General features: G+C 43.5%; 1 protein-coding gene across 4 annotated transcripts in view; it reads left to right on the plus strand.

Annotated features, from left to right (window-relative positions):
• The window catches only part of LRFN1 (leucine rich repeat and fibronectin type III domain containing 1), a 285,615-nt gene extending 264,334 nt beyond the window's left edge, over positions 1-21,281 (plus strand). For all 4 annotated transcript variants that reach the window (XM_068250477.1, XM_068250478.1, XM_068250480.1 and 1 more), the window contains one exon: positions 19,373-21,281. In XM_068250477.1, the coding sequence (XP_068106578.1) occupies positions 19,373-20,219 (847 nt within the window). In that variant the 3' untranslated portion in view covers positions 20,220-21,281. The remainder of the gene's footprint in view (positions 1-19,372) is intronic.
• The last annotated feature ends 1,001 nt before the right edge of the window (positions 21,282-22,282 follow it).

Below are 22,282 nucleotides of genomic sequence, written 5' to 3' on the forward strand. Positions count from 1 at the left end.
TTGGACTGAATCAGGGCAGGTGTGGTTTATCAAGTAGAACACATCTCTCCAATTCTCAATCCATCTTAAACACTGGCATGGATATGGCCCTTGATGACTGGAAATAGACAGCCCTGTATTAAAGGTAATAGTTATGTAATACTCATGTTTCAGAATGACCATTGTTATATGGTGGGTGGTAGAACCACTTGTCATTTTCTGATCTATATCTTAGTCTTCCATGGCATGATGGCCTCTCAGAATTCTGATCTGTAATTGCAAGCTTTATCCACATATTTGGGGGTGGCACATTTTTAGGTATTAATAAAGATCATCAAAAAATGTGGTGTGCAAATAGTACTAAGGATGAAGGTAAAAGGATGAGAACGTTAAGGGACACCTGAAGTGACAGTGGTATGGAAATTGCCAGATTTATTTTATTTTAACCACTTGAGGACCGCAGTGTTAACCCCCCCTAAAGACCAGGCTCTTTTTTCATGAAATTGGCCACTGCAGCTTCAAGGCCAAGCTGCAGGGCCGTACAACTCAGCACACAAGTGATTTCCCCCCCTCCCCCTTTCTCCCCACCAACAGAGCTCTCTGTTGTTGAGATCTGATCACTCCACCAATGTTTTTTTTTTTTAAAATAAATATTTATTTTATTATTTTTACAATGTATTTCTTTATTTTTCCCCCCCTCCCTCCCTCCCCCCGCCAGCCAATCAGCGTGATCGGCTGTCATAGGCTTCAGCCTATGACAGCGGATCACTTCTGCATTGACAGAGGGGACAGCAATGTCACATGGATGTCTCCAGTACAGCGCTGCTGCAGATCGCAGCGCTGTACAATGTTTATAGACGGCAGTTTCGCCATCTAACAGCTCCACCTCCCAAGCAGGAGATGCAATCGCAGTCTGCGTGCAATCTCCTGCTAGCCCCAATCGGCGTGTAGCAGTCCTGGGGCTGCCGCACTGCTCACGCCATTGGCGTGGAACAGTTGGCAAGTAGTTAAACAATGCAAATTGCCTGGCTGTCCTGCTGATTCTCTGCCCCATGGGCGTAACACTCACCCCTGTGACTCCTGCCATTGCAGGGGGGCCTAAAGGCTTTGGGGGCCCTCCCCCTCTCTCTCCCCATCTACAAGTGCAGCCAATTAGCAAAATGACCTTTCGCTAAAAAAAACCTTCCCAGCCACCTCCTCCCACCATGCAGAGTAGCAAGTAGTGGGAGCCTCTGTAATTTCTTCCTGCTTCCAGATTCTAATTCACAGCAGAACAATCTCTTCTGCCATTCTCAGGCTCCCAATAACGTGACCCATGTGGGATTTAGGGATCAAGGGGGCCCTATGCTTTCACTTTTGCAGGGGGGCCCTATTAAGTATAGTTATGCCCCTGCTCTGCCCTAATTTGTGTAGGCCCTGAACAGTTATGCAGATCAGGTGCTGAGTGAAGTCTGACTGGTTTAGCTGCATGCTTGTTTCAGAGGTGTAATTCGGATACTACTGATGCCAGAATGATCGGTCACCAGGACAGCCAGGCAACTGGTATGGTTAAAAAGGAAATAAATATGGCACCCTCCATATACAGTGATGTGAAAAAATATTTGCCCCCTTCCTGATTTCTTATTCTTTTGCATGTTTGTCACACTTAAATGTTTCTGCTCATCAAAAACTGTTAACTATTAGTCAAAGATAACATAATTGAACACAAAATGCAGTTTTAATTGATGCTTTATATTATTTAGTGAGAAAAATAACTCAAAACCTACATGGCCCTGTGTGAAAAAGAAATTGCCCCCTGAATCTAATAACTGGTTGGGCCACACTTAGCAGCAATAACTGCAATCAAGCGTTTGCGATAACTTGCAACGAGTCTCTTACAGCGCTCTGGAGGAATTTTGGCCCACTCATCTTTGCAGAATTGTTGTAATTCAGCTTTATTTGAGGGTTTTCCAGCATGAACCGCCTTTTTAAGGTCATGCCACAACATCTCAATAGGATTCAGGTCAGGACTTTGGCTAGGCCACTCCAAAGTCTTCATTTTGTTTTTCGTCAGCCATTCAGAGGTGGATTTGCTGGTGTGTTTTGGGTCATTGTCCTGCTGCAGCACCTAAGATCGCTTCAGCTTGAGTTGACGAACAGATGGCCAGACATTCTCCTTCAGGATTTTTTGGTAGACAGTAGAATTCATGGTTCCATCTATCACAGCAAGCCTTCCAGGTCCTGAAGCAGCAAAACAACCCCAGACCATCACACTACCACCACCATATTTTACTGTTGGTATGATGTTCTTTTGCTCGTCGGTCCACAAGGTACAGTAGGTAGATCATTTTGACTTGCTATTTTTTTAAAGTAGGCCGAAAAAGCGTGGACACCTCTGGTGTAATGTGTATACCCTGGTATAAAGCCAATGTTTTTGTTTTTTTTCTTTTTGGAGGGGGGGGGGGGTGGGACTAGGTAAATCGGGGACTTGTCACACATATTTGATGCAACTGTTCCAAAGAAATTACCTTTGAAATTACAATCACGTGACCCAGAGTTTTGTACAGTGCTGCCAGCAGAGTAGATAATCCGATGCAGAACAGATCACTTGAAGTGGCCTCCTCCCTCTGCTACCTTCTTTGAAAAACTGGGAGGAAGTGGATAGGGTCATCTCTGACGACCTTATGAGAATGATGAAAGGGGAGGAGGTTGGATGGCAAACAGACTTCTAGCCAGCTAATAAAAATAGTGCAAATATTGATTATGTGCAAAACTTATGCATTGCAAATTGTGGAACATTGGCCCTTATTCAATACATTTTTTTCCTCCTAAGTTTTCTTATATGCAAGATTTTCACACCTTGGCCAGGCCCGGCCCTAGACTTTTTGCCGCCTGAGGCAATCTTTAAAGAAATCGCCGGCCTCCCCCCCCCCCCCCCAAGCTGTGGGTGTGGGGGGCCGCCCGAGCTGGATGGGATAGCAGGCAGGAAGGGGGTATTGGGTCCCCCGTCCTCCACTCCCTTCCAGCTTTAAAAAGTTACGTTGCTGCCTGCAGCTATTGTAAGAGGCAATGGGCGAGGATCACTCACCTCTTCCTCGTTCCAGCCTGCGCTCCACTGACGTCACTTCCTGCTACACCGCCCAGTAAGTGACGTCAGTGGAGCACACGCTGGAACGAGGAAGAGGTGAGTGATCCCCGCCCGTTACATAGTTACATAGTTACATAGTTATTTTGGTTGAAAAAAGACATACGTCCATCGAGTTCAACCAGTATAAAGTACAACACCAGCCTGCTCCCTCACATATCCCTGTTGATCCAGAGGAAGGCGAAAAAACCCTTACAAGGCATGGTCCAATTAGCCCCTAAAGGGAAAAATTCCTTCCCGACTCCAGATGGCAATCAGATAAAATCCCTGGATCAACATCATTAGGCATTACCTAGTAATTGTAGCCATGGATGTCTTTCAACGCAAGGAAAGCATCTAAGCGCCCTTTAAATGCAGGTATAGAGTTTGCCATAACGACTTCCTGTGGCAATGCATTCCACATCTTAATCACTCTAACTGTAAAGAACCCTTTCCTAAATAAATGGCTAAAACGTTTTTCCTCCATGCGCAGATCATGTCCTCTAGTCCTTTGAGAAGGCCTAGGGACAAAAAGCTCATCCGCCAAGGTATTATATTGCCCTCTGATGTATTTATACATGTTAATTAGATCCCCTCTAAGGCGTCTTTTCTCTAGACTAAATAAACCCAGTTTATCTAACCTTTCTAGATAAGTGAGACCTTCCATCCCACGCATCAATTTTGTTGCTCGTCTCTGCACCTGCTCTAAAACTGCAATATCTTTTTTGTAATGTGGTGCCCAGAACTGAATTCCATATTCCAGATGTGGCCTTACTAGAGAGTTAAACAGGGGCAATATTATGCTAGCATCTCGAGTTTTTATTTCCCTTTTAATGCATCCCAGAATTTTGTTAGCTTTAGCTGCAGCTGCTTGGCATTGCGTACGATTATTTAATTTGTTGTCAATGAGTACTCCTTAGTCCTTCTCCAAGTTTGATGTCCCCAACTGTATCCCATTTATTTTGTATGGTGCTAGACCATTAGTACGTCCAAAATGCATGACCTTACATTTGTCAACATTGAATTTCATCTGCCATGTATGTGCCCATATAGCCATCCTATCCAGATCCTGTTGCAATATGACACTATCTTCCTGAGAGTTGATGATTCTGCACAATTTTGAATCATCTGCAAAAATAGCAACATTGCTCACTACTGCATCTACTAGGTCATTAATAAATAAATTGAAGAGCACTGGACCCAGAACAGACCCCTGTGGGACCCCACTGCTAACAGTCTCCCATTTTGAGTACGATCCATTGACCACAACTCTTTGTTTTCTGTCCATTAGCCAGTTCCCTATCCATGAACACAGACTCTTCCCCAGTCCTTGCATCCTCAACTTTTGCACCAGACTTTTGTGGGGAACAGTGTCGAAGGCCTTTGCAAAGTCCAAGTATATCACATCTACAGCATTCCCAATATCCATATTAGCATTCACTACCTCATAAAAGCTGAGCATGTTAGTCAAACAGGACCTGTCTTTAGTAAACCCATGTTGATGCTGAGAAATAAGATTATTTTCTACTATGAAGTCATGTATAGTATCTCTTAGTAACCCCTCAAATAGTTTGCATACAACTGATGTTATTGCCTCTTACAATAGCTGCAGGCAGCAACATAGCTTTTTAAAGCTGGAGGAGAGTGGAGGATGGGGGACCCAGGCGAGGGAGGGGGGGTCCGACCCCCCTCCCCGCCGCTAGGCCCAATACCCTTCCTGCCCGCTATCCCCTCCAGCTTGGGCGGCCCCCCACACTCAGGGACGGGCGGGTGACACCCCCCCAGAAGTGCCGACTGAGGCAAAAGTTTCACCTCGCCTCATGGGCGGGCTGGCCCTGACCTTGGCCCTTATGCAATTAACTTTTTCACCTGAGTTTTCTACTAGGTGATATTTTTAAACTTGTCCAAAAAAACCTTTTAAACCACCATCAAGCAAACCAATACTCAAAATAATTCTGAGAGTACCTTTTTACCTACGATTTGATACTTTTTTCCATTGCAATGTGCTAAAAAGTTATCATAAATCAAAAATGAAAAATGATCTCCTAGGAGAAAACTCAGGTGAAAAAGTGAATTGCATACGGCCCAATTGCATACGGCCCCCTGGGCCATATGCAATTCTCTTTTTCACCTGAGTTTTCTCCTAGGAGATAATTTTTCATCTTTGATTTATAATACCTTTTTAGCACTTTGCAATTGTAAAAGTGCCAAAAAGTAAGTCAAAAAGTCTTATCAAAATTATTTTGAGTATTTGGTTGCTGGTTGTTTAAAAGGCATTTTATAGCCAAGTTTTAAAATGTCACCCTGGCCCATATGCAATTCACCTTTTCTTCTGAGTTTTCTCCTAGGTGATATTTTCATGCCTTGTTATAAAATGTCCTTTAAACAACCAGCAAGCAACAAAGCACTCAACATAATTTTGATATGTTTTTTTTTCACCAACTTTTTGCAACCTTTTTGAATTGCTAAGTACAGAAAGTTATTTTAAAGAAAAGATGAAAATTATCTCTTAGGAGTTAACTCAGGTGACTTGCGTATGGGCCTGGCTGTGAAAAAAAGTGACTTGCGTATGGGCCTGGCTGTGAATAAAATGCATTTCAAGCCTGTAGCAAACAAGAAAATACTTTTTAATACTTTTTCAATTGCAGAGTGCTGAAAAGTTATTTTAAACTTTTAGAAGATTAAAAATGATCTCCAAGGAGAAAACTTAGGAGAAAATTTTAATGAAATCAGGGTAAGAATGCATTTCATTTTGTAGCTACGTAACAGACACTGCTAGGACCATGACACTAGCAGGTAATGGCACAGTTTCTAGATCTAGGCAATAGAGGCATTTACTCAAACTGAGAAAAGTTTAACTTCAAATTAAACAGTGATTTTACCTGGGCTATTAATAGACAAAATGCAGTATCAAAATATTACAAACATTTCTAAGGGCCCGTTTCCACCATAGCGAATCCGCATGCGGCGACGAGATGCGGATTCGCTTGTTACACTGAAGTGGCCGGGGCTGTTTCCACATGTGCAGCGTGCGGGAGCGATTTGGCGGCGGGCCAAATCTGCACGACGGGACCCACAGAATTCGCCTGCGTCGGGAATCCGTGCGAATCGCCGCTAATGTATTTAATAGTAAAAACGCATGCGTTTTTTACATGCGTTTTTACCCGCGATTTCGCATGCGATTTCGCACCTTTTTCAATGTTATTTTGCCCTGGCAGTGTCATGGTTAATTTCGCATGGCACCCTGCCATGCGAAATCGCACGCGAAATCGCGGGTAAAAACGCATGCGGAAACGTATCCGCATGCGTTTTTACAAGCGTCGGAATGCCGGCGAAATCGCGTCGCAACAGTGGAAACGGGCCCTAAAAGATAGAGGGGCACTATACTAGTTGGAACACAGAAGGAGGGTCACCAAAGCTCTGCAAAATATAAAGGAACATATAGATTCTTTCAAAGACTAATATGCACTCAATTGGTAATTAATTGTTTCATATGACAGAGGCTTGATAATGATAATGCATTGATCAGTTCAAGAAGTAGGCCATACCTCGATATCTCCAGGGGACATGGTACCATAGATCTTTTGTATCACAGATGGTTGAAACTCATACTCACCTTGACACATAACCTATTTTAGTTGCAAATCAAGGAAGTTGCAAATCAAGGAAGGAGGAACCTTGAGAATCACACTAGTTTCTCTCGAGAGGTAACTTCAGCCAATCTCAAGAAGCAATTGAGCTGGAAGCGAATGAAATGGAGCAGAGCATAGAAACCTTTTAGCCGTGTCCCAATCAGCCACCCTTATTTCAGTTAAAGATTTCTCTCCCTATCACAATTTCTGAAACTTGTGGTCCGTGGAGGCCCCTCTGTTCGGGGAGTCACTGAGCTGACAAGATCTGCACTTTATCCGATGTCCCTGTAATGAGATTCCTCGCTGTGTAAAGAAGGAGAATGTCAGACACAGCAAACACTTTAGAACGGGCCGATTCAGACTCGCCGAACAGAACTCAACTGAAAGGCAATATTTGCCGTAGATAAACATTACAGGCAGGGAGAAGATCCGCTCAGCATGTAGCTACAGTGCAGGGCAGATTATATTGTGTTTAAAGATGGATATTGTACACAACAGAAGAGAAACACAAACGCCTGGAAATGTCACTTAAAGGGGAATGGCTTTTAGATTGTCAGTCTTCGAAATAATAACAAAGTACCACATTCTTTATATTTATTTATATATATATATATATATATATATATATATATATATATATATATACACACACTGAGTGGCCAAAAGATAATAACTAATAACGAGTTGGTCCACCTTTAGCTTTGATCACAGCCGATATTCTTCTTGGCACGGACTCAACAAGATGCTGATACCGTTGCTGAGGAGTTCTCAGCAACGCTGACATAATGGCAGCTCTAAGTTGGGTCAGATTGGATGGTGGCGTTTTTAAGCTTTGAAGTGATCTTTGGATTTTGTCCCACTAAAGCTCAATAGGTTTGGAACATAAGTGGCTGGATAGTGTAATGGTTAAGGGCTCTGCCTCTGACACAGGAGACCTGGGTTATAATCGCGGTGCTGCCTATTCAGTAAGCCAGCACCTATTCAGTAAGGAGTTTCTTGGGCAAGTCTCCTTAACACTGATACTGCCTACTGAGTGCGCTCTAGTGGCTGCCTCGCAAGCGCTTTGAGTCCGACAGAAGAAAGGCGCTATACAAATACTGCAATTATTATTATAAGATTGTGGTAGGTTTTAGACTGGGAGCTCCTCTGAGAACAGTCAGTGAAGTGGCTGGGCTTCAGGTCCTCACTATACCCAGTATGGATATAAAAGAGATAAATAAAAGAGGCTGGACAAAATGACGAGATGCAAAATATTTTTAATAGCTTACACACTGGATCAGTGACAGGCTGACATTTCGCATATGCAAAATTTCGCATCGAAATTCACATTTTCGTATTGTAATCGTAATGCAAAATTTCAGGGAAAATCGTAATTGAATTCGTATGTAATAGTAGTATTTCATAATTTTGCGTAATTTTTCGTGTAATTTTTCGAATAATTTTCGATCAATTTTGCGAAAATTTTGTGCCGACTTTGGCAATTAATAGCGAAGCCCCCATACATGCTATTGCTACCAAAATTGGTACATATGTTAAGGAGAATATTGAATACAAGACAAACATTTTTTTTCGAAAGACGTCGTTTTTGAGAAAATCGATTTTAAAAATGCAAAGAGAAAGGTTTTTAAACTGTCATTTTTCCAAGTCTAAAACCATTTTTCTTTGCATTATTTAAATTGATTTTCTCAAAAACGATATGAACTTTTTGGAAAATTATTTTTTCTCCTTGTACCCACAATTCCCTTTAACATAGGTAGCAATTTTGGTGTCAGTAGCATGTATGACGGCTTGGCTATTACCTGCCAAAGTCAGCAAACAATTACATGAAATTTCGGAAAATTTAAAAATTTTTATGTGAAATTACAAATGACTATGAAATCAATTTAGTTTGCAAATCGAAATTACGTATAGGCGTAATTGTGAAATTTTGTGAAATCGTAATTTTGCTGATTACGATCATTACTACACTGGATAGGAAGCGTAGGATAAGCTAAATGCTTTCATACATTGCTAACAAAAAGGAACTATGGAGAAAGATGATGAGACTCTGCTGAGCTGCAGTCTTCCTACAAAAGTTAATCTCTAAGCAGTAGAAGCAAGATGTGGGTGGAGTCATGTGTTGGCCCTCTGCTGCTGAGTGAGAACTGAGTGAGTAATGGTATAGAGCCTGGTTACCTTTCATAAAAATGCTAAATTCAGGATGGTCAACTAAAGCTTTGAAATGATTTGAAGCTGGAAGAAGCTCCAGGTAAGTAAAAGACAACTTTTTCCTTCGTCTCCGGCTTACTTTAAGAAGCAAGTAAGGTGATGTCAGTATCCATCCCATATAAGAGGACAGCTGAAGAAGAAGAAGAAAAAAAAAATCATAGATGGGACATACCATGTGCAGTAAGGACACAGAGAAGGCCGCTCAGATAATGGGGAAGACCGTTGTTGAACATTCCCTTATCATCATGTGTTTGCACCGCTCCATCTCTTCTCTCCTCACTCTATGCCGTGTCCTTGACTTACATCACTGCCGTCATTTCCCTGCTGGTCACACATATTTATCGTTTATACTTAATGACGAGCCTTGAAAGATACTTAAGAAAATATTCAAAACCACTTTATAGCATTGGTAATATAAACAATGCAAACCTCATAGTAAACACAGATTACTCAGATCCAAAGTCTTTCTCTTGTTGTTCATGGTGGTTATAAACTTACCGCCGAGCCCCAAGTGTTTTCCTAGCTGTATTCAGGCAGTCGGGGGCAAAGCTTGGATTTTTCAGTACAAAGGCTCTCTGATTACATGATGTAAGATAAATCTATACTTCTACATTCGTCTTCTGTCTACAGCCCATAGTAATATAAAAGCAGACTGATCACAGCATGTAGAACTTGATGTTAAGGCAGGTCCGGATTTACATCACAGGCGCCATTAGGCACAGATGTCCTGGCACCTAAGACTTCTCCCTACATGTACCTACAAACCCCACCAAACTTCACTCCAAGTGTGCTGGCTGTCCCAGCTGTCACTTCTCCCTTACTTCCCTTGCTTGTCATAGGTAGCTACAGGTGTCCCATAGCATTAGATAGCCAAAGGTACACTCCAGGGATAGATTTACCATAAAGCACGGTAGGCATGTGCCTAGAGGCACCTGATGATGAAAAGGTGTCTCACTCCCCACCCCAAGCGCCTCCCTTCTCCCCTATGCAGAGTCATTATGAGAGTGTAGATGAGAGGCTTATATGTAGAAGCTTTCCAGAGGCGCCAATAGAATAAGATTCACTTAAACAAGCTTAAAACCGATGGGGCAGTGGTGGGCCTATCCCATCCATGCAGACAAAGCAAACAAAGGAAGGACTGTGGCATCAACAGTCAAACAATAATTTATTTATACTCCACAGTAAAAATAGGCAACGTGTTTCACGGGCTCAATCCCGCTTCATCAGGCCAATCAAAAAGGAGCATACAGCTTATCAGCATCAAAACCACACTGAGCGCCTCTGTCATGTGTAGATGAGAGGCTATTCACCCTGCCCTCGACATTCCACTGACCAGATCTCCCTTCAGTCAGGGACACCTCTAGCTTCTTAATACTGAGGTTGTACTAACTACTTAATACTTTTGGGCACCTCTAGCTACTTAATAGTGAGGGTTCCTCTGGCTACCTAATACTAAGGGACATCTGTAGCTACCTATGACGGGAAAGGGAAGTAAGGGAGATGTGACAGCTGGGATAGTCAGCACATTTGCAGTGTAGTTCGGCAGGGGTTGTAGGTTCATGGAGGGGGAAATCTAGTGTGCTAGGACATCTGTGCCTATAGACTCATTTGAGGTAAATCCAGGCCTGGTACCCTCAGTATTAAGTAGCTAGTGGTGCCCTCAACTAAAGGTACATCTTGTTAGTGGAATGCATAGAGCTGGATGAGTAAACTCTCATGTATGCTCTACTTGGGACTCTGCATAGGGAAGGAGGGAGTCAGGTACTGGTGGAGTAAGGCAACTTTCCATTTCCACGTGACTACAATGCCTTATGGTAAATCCGGCCCTGTGTAAAGACAAGAGGGAAAAAGGGAGTGGTGGCCCTTGGCACTAAAAAAGGCACTTTTGGACTTTCTGCACACATAAGTCTTTAGGTGGTACGTTTGGATCCATGCCTTACAGTACTGGGATCCTCAATTGTATTACCACCAGGGCCACAATCCCTATAGGCTATGTACAGACTTCCTCCAGGAACTCGAATTTCCTTACATGGTCCCAAAGCATAATGCAGGGTTAATCATTTTCACAAAGAGCCACCTTGGAGACTGCATACGTGTATTGGGACATAAGATTGCAAGCTCCTCTGGGACAGTTACTGGTGTGAGCTGCTGTGTTTGTGAAAAAAGCTTGCTGAATTGCTAAATACATGGATAAAATGAGAATTATGCTATGGCAGCTGCTGTATTTCTTTGAATGTCTCTTTTACCTTTGTCAGTCACTTACCTGGATTTTTCTAGTTTTTGTAACAACAGCTAGCTCAGAAAGGTAGAGCAGAGACCATTGATGGTGTCAGTGAGGTGTCTTAAAGGACAACCGAGGTGACATGTGACATGATGAGATAGACATGTGTATGTACAGAGTTAAGCACACAAATAACTAGTCTGTGTTCCTTTTTTTTCTTTCTCTGCCTGAAAAAGTTAAACATCAGGTATGAAAGTGACAGTTTCTGCCCGGGTCGGGTCTGGTTCAGACTATAGCATAACCCTCACTGAGAAGTATTTACAGCCATAAACTTTCCTGTCTGTAAATGACTTCTGAGAGCAGTAAAGAGATAAATAGGGTCAATAATTCAATGATTTGAGCTCTGATATACTTCAATGAATGCATCATTTAGCTGTGGGATGTCTTAAAAAGTCATTTTTAGGATAAGGAGGATCAATACAATTGTTTTTCTCATCAGTTTATTTTCACCTCGGATGTCCTTTAACCTTCCACATTGCAATCTATCCAACTAAGAAGTAATATACATTTAACAGGATGCCATTTTGTGTTCTAACCTAGAAAACTATTTGTTAGTTTTATATTTCTTCAGTTCACATGAGGTGAAGGAAATATTTATATTTATAGAGAGTTGACTTACTTCAGGCAACAGTGTCTAGTCTAATTGGAACTCATTATGCAACTTTAGCAAGGGGCTCACACAGGGCTCAGAACCTAATTCAGGGGTCATGCAGTGTCAGCATTCTATGCTCCCTTGTGTTAGGCTCAGACTTCAATGTTCCCTTGATAAAGGTGTTCAGTTGAGGTACATGCACAGTATGTCTGTTCGCAGTTTAAAGAGGAACCATAACCAAGGATTGAACGTCACTCCAATCAGTAGCCAATGCCCCTTTTCCCTTAAGAAATCTTTACCTTTTCTTGAAGAGATCATGTGTGTGTGTGTGTGTGTGGGGGGGGGGGGGGGGGGGTCTGTATGGCTGATATTGTGGTGAAACCCCTTCCTGTTTACTTACAGTTTCTTGTCTGTGTACAGTATTGCATTGTGGGAAATAACAGCTGTTTCCCGAAGCAGCAAATGTGGGCGCATGCGGCCAGTACTCCTCCCGAGACGAGAGCGAGCTTTTGCACCTGAGATCGCATTTGTTGCTCTGAGTACCACAAGGGTGGGAAGCGAACTATCCGGAGAGGGTCCTAATGGTCTAGCACTATGTGAGTGACATTTGTACATGCCTGAGCAATGCATTTTTACCAATAAATTTGCCTTGAACATTATCCACTGAGAGAATCCCTCTCTCTTTTCTCTTGGGGTGCACAGAGTTGCACTACAGTCACCCACGATACAGGAGGGATCTCTGGAGGTGGATTGGAATATGCTTATATCCACAATAATGTAATACCTGGTGCTGTGGTGTTGTTTGACATTTTCTGTGGATGAAAGAAGGATTTATCCTTGGCACGGCTGCAAAGGTTGATGAGAATAAGAGAAGAAGAGGATACCGTGTATTTTCCTTTTTTGGGGCGTCTCTATTTATCTATTCGCATGCGGCCAGAAGACTGAGCGCCATCATAGGGCGCCAGGAGCAGAAGTTTGGGCGCCCCGTACAAGCGCCCGCTATAAAGCATGCACCACAGGATGATATTTGTATGCGCCTATGGTAGCACACAAGAATTTGGGGGGTTTTTTTGCGTACACACAAAGCCAGGCTTGCGCATGTGCATTATGCGCCCAACTTCAGAAGCACTTAGGAGGGGTTCCGAAGGCACAGAAATGAATGGAGGGACAGTGGTGGAATGAGGGGATGGAGAGAGCTTTTGGCAAGGGCTTGTCTACAATCTTTTGGGGGCCACAAGTTTTGATATACTAAAACCCTAGCAGAGCATCTTTATGACAGGGCATATATATATATATATATATATATATATATATATATATATATATATATATATATATATATATATATATATATATATATATACATTCAGTGTAATTGTGGAGAGTACACCACCAGTTTGTTACGAAATGAGGCACGTGGGGTATAATTATAACTGTGACAAGTTGTAGAATACATTTCGGTATCTTAAAAATTGGACCTACATCACAAAAAAAAAAAAAATAGGTAGAGAAACTCAATCCAATATAAAAAGTAATGGGACTTATCCGTTAGCCGGGCGCATCCTCTAGGTGGCGACAAAACTCCACCAGAGTTACATCTTTCCCTACTATCCATGTCGGCCTGGAGGGGGAATAGTAATTAGCGCCACCTGCCGGATGCGCCCGGCTAACGGATAAGTACCAAAGTAATTATCCAAATTATGATCAAACTTGGGAAAGTCTTAGCAAAACTACAAGAGACATATGTGGTAACATTATAACCATGATAAGTAGTAGAATAGAGTTTTAGGGTTGAGGCCCATGTCTTGTATATTCTTTTTAGTCACACACTGAATCAAAAGCTATTACATTTTTGCATATTCTGTACCAAAATAAAAGATATGTAAAATGAAAACAAAGTGACAGAATATACAAGAAAAAACATATATTGTTACCTTAGGAACTTGGCTTTGTAAATATGTATGCCATAAGGGTATAGTACTATTATTTTTGCAAATAAGGTCTTGTAATCATCGATCATGTACAATGAGAAAGCAAAAAATCAAAAAAACAGAAAAAAGACAACTTTATTTCCAAATACTATATTGTCACCATTCACCATACATTGTACTAGAAACGTAATCTAAATGTTGTAATAACCAGGATGGATAAGCAAATAAATTATGTGGGTTGAACTTATAGTTAGCACTGTTGATTGTAAAGCTATAATGGGTGTAAATGGAGAAATGGTGTGTTTTTCAATTTTTTCCCTTATTTTCCCTTTAAAAAGCATAGAAAATAATGTGATTACTAAACAAAATTTTCACACACTAAAAGCCTTATTTGTCCTGAAAAAAACAACAATATATAGATCATTTAGGTGTGACAAGTAGTAATAAAGTCATTGGTTAATGATTGGGAGCAGCGTTGATATGTGAAAATTGTTCTAGTCCTGAAGTGTTTAACCTCCCTGGCGGTAAGCCCGAGCTGAGGTCGGGCTATGCCGCCGTGAGGCACTGCTCAGGCCCCGCTGCGCCGATTTGCATAATTTTTTTTGGGTTACACACAGCTAGCACTTTGCTAGCTGTGTGTAACCTCCGATCGCCGCCGCTACCCGCCGATCCGCCGCGCCGAAGCCGCCCTCCCCCCCAGACCCCGTGCGCTGCCTGGCCGATCAGTGCCAGGCAGCGCTGTGGGGTGGATCGGATTCCCCTTTGACGTCACGACGTCGATGACGTCAGTGACGTCATCCCGCCCCGTCGCCATGGCGACGGGGGAAGACCTCCAAGAGATCCTGTTCTTTGAACGGGATCTCTTGATCTCCGATCGCCGGAGGCAATCGGAGGGGCTGGGGGGATGCTGCCCCCTGGCGGATTTTAACAAACCGCCAGGGAGGTTAAATGTGTCATCGGAGCTCCCCATTGGTCCTTTAACAAACCAATGAAAATCCTCCTTAGGACTAATCCTTACCAACCATTTTTGCATGCTTTCTTTCACCTCCTCTGGACTGACAAAGTATTGTACTAGTGCCAAAACATTTTCTAAAACACACAAAAAAATGTAGCCAGCTGAAGCGTTAATTATGTGTAGCGATCAGGGATAATAAGCCTTCATTTCATGCGAAATCGATTTTCCAGCACAAAGTGGCTTTTACTTTTCAAAGAGCTCTGCAGAGGTCCATTCAACCTTAGCCTGCACTCTGCTGCTGCACCAAAAATAATAATAATAATAAAGAAATAACAAAAAAATCCTGCCGTGTTAAGGTTTAAAAAACAGACATCTGAAAAAGGTTCTTGCTCTACAGCTTTCCTTTCAGTCAAGTGAAGGGGACTATCTAAGGACCAATGAGGAGGTTTGACTTGCAAGTAAAGTCAAAATTTGCATATTGCTTTACTAGCAAATTTCTTTGGAACAATTGATTGTTTTGACAAGCAGTTTTCATTGGTTTAGCCTTAGGCCCCTTACCCAAATGCTTTCCGCCGCGTTTATTGAACCGAAATGTGTCGCAATTCACAGGAACATCAAAATGCATAGGCTGTAGACAAGACAAATAACATTTATATCGCACTTTTCTCCTGGTGGAATGAATGCGCCAGAGCTGCAGCCACTAGGACGCGCTCTACAGGCAGTAGCAGTGTTAGGGAGACTTGCCTAAGGTCTCCTACTGAATAGGTGCTGGCTTACTGAACAGACAGAGCCGAGATTCAAACCCTCCTGTGTCAGAGGTAGAGCCCTTAACCATTACACCATCCAGCCACTGTACAGTGTGATGCCCCCATCCATGTGTTGTGATTCACCGCGGACTCACAATGCATGGCTGCCGACAAAAACATGCAAAATGCCAATTTGCTCTCGCTAATAAATGAAATCGCATTGCTGAAAATCGCAACAGAATTGGAAGTGCCATGCGCCGCATGGGTACTTCCATTTTCCCATGCGGTCAACTGGGTAAGGAGCCCACTGTGGTGTCTGGAACAGCTTCCAGACCCCTTTCAGGAATATCAGCTCTGCAGTAAAATATTTTCTAAAATTTCTATAAGCAAGATGACAGCCTACATGGAACAAAAGCAGTAGAAGGTGAAATGTACTACTTAGAGGGAACCTGAAGTGAGAGGAATATGAAGGCTATCATTTTCATTTTTTAATAAACAATGCCATTGCCTCTAATAGTTTAAAGAGGAAAAGTAAGCAAGGATTGAACTTCATCCCAGTCAGTAGCTCATGTCCGTTTTTAGCCCCGTGCGGTGCGTGCCACCGCCCGGGGCGCTGTTGGGAGGGGGGCACTGTAATGGAGGGGGAAGCACCGTAGCCGCGGGGAGGGCAACCCGACCTCTCCCTGCCTCTCCCGGGCCGCCCTCCGTGCTCCCCCCAGATGTATAGTGAGCAGCAGCCAGGGAGGGAGTGCTGTATACAACATACCTCCCTGGCTCCAAGCGCTGCTCTCTCGCCGCCGGTCTCTTCCTCTCTGCATACACGCTTATACACACGCTGCTTCCTGTTTAGCCGGAAGCAGCGTATGTATCAGCGTGTAGGCAGATGGGAGAAGACCGGCGGCGAGAGAGCAGCGCTTGGAGCCAGGGAGGTATGTTGTATACAGCGCTCCCTCCCTGGCTGCTGCTGCTCACTATACATCTGAGGGGGGAGCACGGAGGGCGGCCCGGGAGAGGGAGGGAGAGGTCGGGCTGCCCTCCCCGCGGCTACGGTGCTTCCCCCTCCATTATGGGGGACAGCTACCTATCTAACCTATCCTGGGGGGCACCTACCTAATCTAACCTACGCTGGGGGGCAGCTACCTATCTAACCTATCCTGGGGGGCACCTACCTAATCTAACCTACACTGGGGGGCAGCTACCTATCTAACCTATACTGGGGGGCACCTACCTTATCCAACCTACACTGGGGGGCAGCTACCTATCCTGGGGGGCACCTACCTAATCTAACCTACGCTGGGGGGCAGCTACCTAATCTAACCTATACTGGGGGGCACTTACCTAATCTAACCTACACTGGGGGGCAACTACCTATCTAACCTATACTAGGGGGACCTACCTAATCTAACCTACACTGGGGGGCAGCTACCTATCTAACCTACACTGGGGGGCAGCTACCTATCTAACCTATACTGGGGGGCACCTACCTAATCTAACCTATTCCGGTCGGCAGCTACCTATCTAACCTATACTGGGGGGCACCTGTCTAATCTAGCCTATACTGGAAGGGGGGGGGGGGCAGCTACCTAATCTAACCTATACTGGGGGGCACCTACCTATCTAACCTATACTGGGGGGCAGCTACCTATCTAACCTATACTGGGGGGGGCAGCTACTTATCTAACCTATACTGGGGGCACTTATCTAACCTGTATTGGGGGCACCTACCTACCTAGCTAGCCTATACAGGTGACAACTATACTGGCTACCTATATTGGAGACACCTACCTAAATGACCTATACTGGGGGCACCTACCTATCTATCTAACCTATGCTGGGGGCAACTATTCTGGCTACCTATATTAGAGGCACCCACCTAGCTAACCTGTACTGGGGCACCTACCTATCTAACTTATACCGGGGGCGCCTGCCTATCTAACCTATACTGGGGGCAACTATACTGGCTACCTATACTGGAGGCACCTACCTGGCTAACCTATAGCAGGGGCAACTATACTGGCTCACCTATGCCTGGCTACCTATACTGGGGTACCTATTCTTGGCTACCTATACTGGGGGGACCTATACTAAGTGAAACTAGACCTGGCTAACCTATACTGCGGGCACCCATACCTTGCTCCGGGGGGGGGTGCAATTTTTACACCCTCGCCCTGGGTGCATTTTAGCCTAGAAACTGCACTGCAGTAGCTGTTACTCCTTTGCCCATGAGAGATCTTTACCTCTTCTCTAATAGATCATTAGGGGGGTCTGTATGGCTAATATTGTGGAGTCAATGTGATGTCAGGACCCAGGTACTGGCAATTTCCTGTCTGTGAACCTTGTTATATTGTGGGAAATAACAGCTGTTTCCAACTGCCAAGTAACCAGTATCTCCCTTTGTGCATATGTATAGCTATAAAAAAACAACCTATTAGCCCATCACATTGTTAGGGGGTGTGGTTATGGGTAATGCCAGCTGGTCCTGTCTATTTTTTTTTTCTTGTTTGCCAGTAGTATAGATGATTACGTGCCAGCTCATTGGGTATCAAAAAACAGGAACAAATTACATGGGGGTTATCAATTATTTCCTGAACTTTCTTCTATTTTCTAACTTTGCAATGCTAAGATGGTTGAAAGCACAACAATCTATGTATCACCCTTTGATTGATGTGAGATGTATATAAACCGTTTTTTCTAACCACTTGTCAGCATACAGGAACTGAGTCTGAAGAAGGCTTATCAGCCAAAAGCTTACTCTTTTTCTTTTACCTTAGCCAATAAATGGTACCATCCTGATTCAAAACTTCCTGCTTTTACTGATGGCAAACTTGGTACAAAGCTCTACTTCTACCTTAAAGGGAATCTAAACTGAGAGGGTTATGGATGTTTCCTTTTTAAAAATACCAGTTGCCTGGCAGTCCTGCTGATCTCTTTGGTGCAGTAGTGGCTGAATCAAGCATGCAGCTAATCCAGTCTTACTTCAGTCAGAGCACCTGATCTGCATGCTTGTTCAGGGGCTGTGGCTAAAAGTATTAGAGACACAGGATCAGCAGGAGAGTCAGGCAACTGGTATTATTTTAAAAGGAAAAATCCATATCCTTCTCAGTTTAGGTTCCCTTTAAAGTGTACCCGACATGACATGCGACATGATGAGATAAACATATGTACATACAGTGGCAAGAACACAGTCACCTATGCTGTGCTCCTTTTCCTTTTTCCCTGCCTGAAAGAGTTAATATTTCAGCTATGCAACTGGCAGTTCCTCTCCAGTCGGGACCCAGTCGGGTTATAGCATTTCTCACTGATAACAAATTACAGCTATAAAACACTTTCCTAAGCAGATAACTGGGCTTCTGACTGCAAGGGAAAGATACAAACGTCAATAGTTCATGTATTTTCGCTCTGGGACGCTTAAGACACTGCAATTGAGCAGAGACAATAACATATTAAATCTACTTTGTAAATGTTTATACTGAAAATAAAACTGTAGGATGCTAAAAAAAAGAAAACAAAAAGTCATTTTTTGAAGTAGGAGGACAATAGTTTATCTCATCAGTTTATTTTCATCTCTGGTTTACTTTAATTCACTTGCTCAAAGTGAGCATGCAGAGCAGATGCTTTGACTCTCGTCTGACTCCACTGGCTGCATACTTGTTGCTGGTGTGTGCCTAAAGCAACTAAAACCAAAAGCTCAAAAGTCTGACTGCAAGGCAACTGGCATTGTTTATAAGGGAATGAAAATGGCAGCCTCTGTGTTCCTCTCACTTTAACTTCCCTGTAAAAAAAAATCTGGTTTCTAGAGCAAGGCAAAAATGGATTGAAAGGCAAGGAAGTGGGGTTCAGGCTATCTTTCAATACAAAGTATTTTGTCTGGATTTATGTTATCTTTTTCCTATGGTAAACTCCTCGTTTCAATCTCAACGTTTCCTTTTTCTCTTTATCTTGCAGAATGATTCCGCCAAGTAACAGAAGCTTCCTGGTCAATGACTTGGCTCCAGGTCGGGAGTATGACCTGTGTGTCCTGGCTGTCTATGATGATGGGATGACCTCTCTGACAGCGACAAGAGTGGTGGGATGTGTCCAGTTCCACACAAAAGAGGAAAGCAGCCAATGTCAGCCTCTCCACACCCAGTTCCTGGGGGGCACCATGATTATCATTATCGGAGGGATCATTGTGGCCTCTGTGTTGGTGTTCATCATCATTCTCATGATCCGGTACAAAGTGTACAGTGGTCAGGAAGAAGGGGGCAAAACCAGAGTCAGCAATGTATATTCTCAAACCAATGGGCAGCAAGGCATGGCCTGCGCCAACTCTTGTGCCAAGTTGGGAGAAAATAGTTATGAACCTTTGCCCCCAGCTTCCAAAGAGTCCCCTCTGGAGGGCAAAGATACCAGTAGACGAGAGGTCCAACCATGTTCTCCTACTCTAACCCCACTGACCGAAAAAGACAAGCGGAGAACTAAGACCTCCAGCGATCTTCAGACTGTGGCTCTTTTGTCCTCTCTCTCTGTAGGAGACCATACAGAGACCAGTGCTCTTGGATCTACCACGTCGCTATGTTTGATCACTAGTGAAGGGCAAGCTCACGTGGGCCCCAAAGCACCACCAAGGACTTATCAACATAGATTCTCCTTCGATGGAGACTACTCCCTGTTCCAGAGCCACAGTTACCCTCGCAGGGCACGGACAAAGAGACACATGTCCACCTCGGAATTGCACAACCAAGATGCTGCCCTAGGACATCGGAGAGTCACGTTTAGCAGTACAGAGTGGATGCTAGAGAGCACCGTGTGATTATCTTTTGGGCCACAAAATATTTCAGGGGGTAGTTGACCTGGAGGCACACTTCTATTGAGACCTCATGGTCGAGTTCATGTTTGGGGCTAATCCAACTTGCAACCTGCGATTGTAGCATTTCATAACTATGTTCAATATTTCTGCACACTTTCCAAACATTGAAAGATGCTGGTTTTCGATTTTAGAGAATAATAAAAAATTGCCATGTTTGATGTTGGGATTTCTCACGCAGCCACAGCGTTTTGGTTGGCCATACAGATCGGTGGAAGTGTACAGATGTCTTCTGCATCGTTATGCAATGCTCCGACATCGGAGTAGCTGATGGCACTGCTTTTTCGAGGGTTTCCAAAGCTGTGTGTGTGTGTTTCTCTGGAGCCTTTACAACAATGCTGCTCTCACCTGCAGAATGACACAAACACCCAATCAATTCATGTTCTTGGTGTCCATGGTTACCGAATTCTAATGCATAAAAGAAATCCATGACGAGCCCTTCTGCCTTGCCCCCATAGAAAAAAAAAGAAATAATAAGAAAGAATCCATCTTTTTGCCCTCCCCATTTCTGGCTTATGGATCTTGAGGGCTGTTGTTCTGCTTGGGTTATAGCAGAAAATTGCTGAGCCCCTGAAGCAGTGCCTTAAACCAAGCAAGAGACCAGCACACAGGCTTCCTGGTACCCTCTTTGGACTTTGTTGTAACTGGAGGGTGGACATGCTGGTTCGACTAGGAAACAGGACATATGCACAAATGACACGAATCCCAAACCTACTGTACAAAGCCTTCCTGCATGGAGGAGACAGCCAGAGGAAGCTTTGGAGGATTGGTTGGCCATGATGGTTGAGTCCTGACATTAACCTACACAATCTGTACATCTAGCTGGTCTGGATCCTTTCTGAGTCACTCGAGTCAGGAATCTATTCTGGGACTTGAGCAGGAAGTGAAAGATCATCCAGAAATTGTCTAAACACAAGTTTTTACATTAAAAACGTGTGTCACCCTCCCTCTTCTCAGTACCTATAACATGGAGGAGAGGGAGAGATACTGGTGGGTGCAGTGGGGGAATTAAAGTCCTTTATGTGACTGCTCTGCGTGTCTGCTCTCGTCATTGTTTTATTACTGTGTACTTGCTGCTATTAGAATGATTCTTAACAGAGGTGTGCAAAGAGATGAACGCACAAACCTTCAAGCCTCTTTAAAGTGAACCAAGCAACTTTTCTAGCACCCAGGGCATCTCAATAGCACATTTAATATGCAGGCCAACAATGTGGCTCATTAATAATAAAAAATGACCTCTTCTTTTTACATTTAAAAGTTTAGCAGAGGTATTTATTATCCTATTTCCTCCTACCTCCATGGCCTGCCCGACCGCAGAAGTTTCAGGGAGATAAGGACTGATGCACACATTAGCAGAGAGCAAACAAAAAGCTTTTCATCACAGGGGGTTTAGATTTGATACCGTGCTTCAAAGAGTTTACAGAAGTCACAGATTCTATGTTTACACCTCCTTCTGGATAAATAATTGGCAGCTAGAAGCGGAGGCGGGGACATGGCAGCTCCTACGGCTTTTAGAAACCAGGTAAAAAGTGGTGCTTGGTTCCCTTTAAACTATACGGGTTCACATGAAATGGAAATAGATTAAAGAAAACCTGTGAGATAAAAAAAGAAGTCACATTCCTACTTTGGTAGAGGGAAGCCCCTGGATCCTCTAGAGAAGAGGTGTCCAAACTTTTTAGGCCGAGGGCAATATCACAATTCTAGAAAGTGCTAGGGGGCCAAACTAGTGAAATTAAACATAATTGTTTGGATCGCCATTAGGTACGCTATGCCTGTGACATTTTGTCAAAATAAAACATTTCCAGGGGAAATAACCCATATAGCCCATTAGCACAGCGGCTGCTAATTAGTGGTTAACATAAAAAAATCAAAGCGCTCTGGTCTTCTCCACCTAAAACCGGATAACAAGTGAGTGCGGTCTTGACCAAGTATAGCAAATACTCCACAGATTATAACAAATAGAGTCCCGCGCACATCCCCTATAAGATCAGATCATCAGACATTGGCCT

This window comes from Hyperolius riggenbachi, chromosome 8 (assembly GCF_040937935.1).
Source record: "Hyperolius riggenbachi isolate aHypRig1 chromosome 8, aHypRig1.pri, whole genome shotgun sequence".
Lineage (NCBI taxonomy): Eukaryota > Metazoa > Chordata > Amphibia > Anura > Hyperoliidae > Hyperolius > Hyperolius riggenbachi.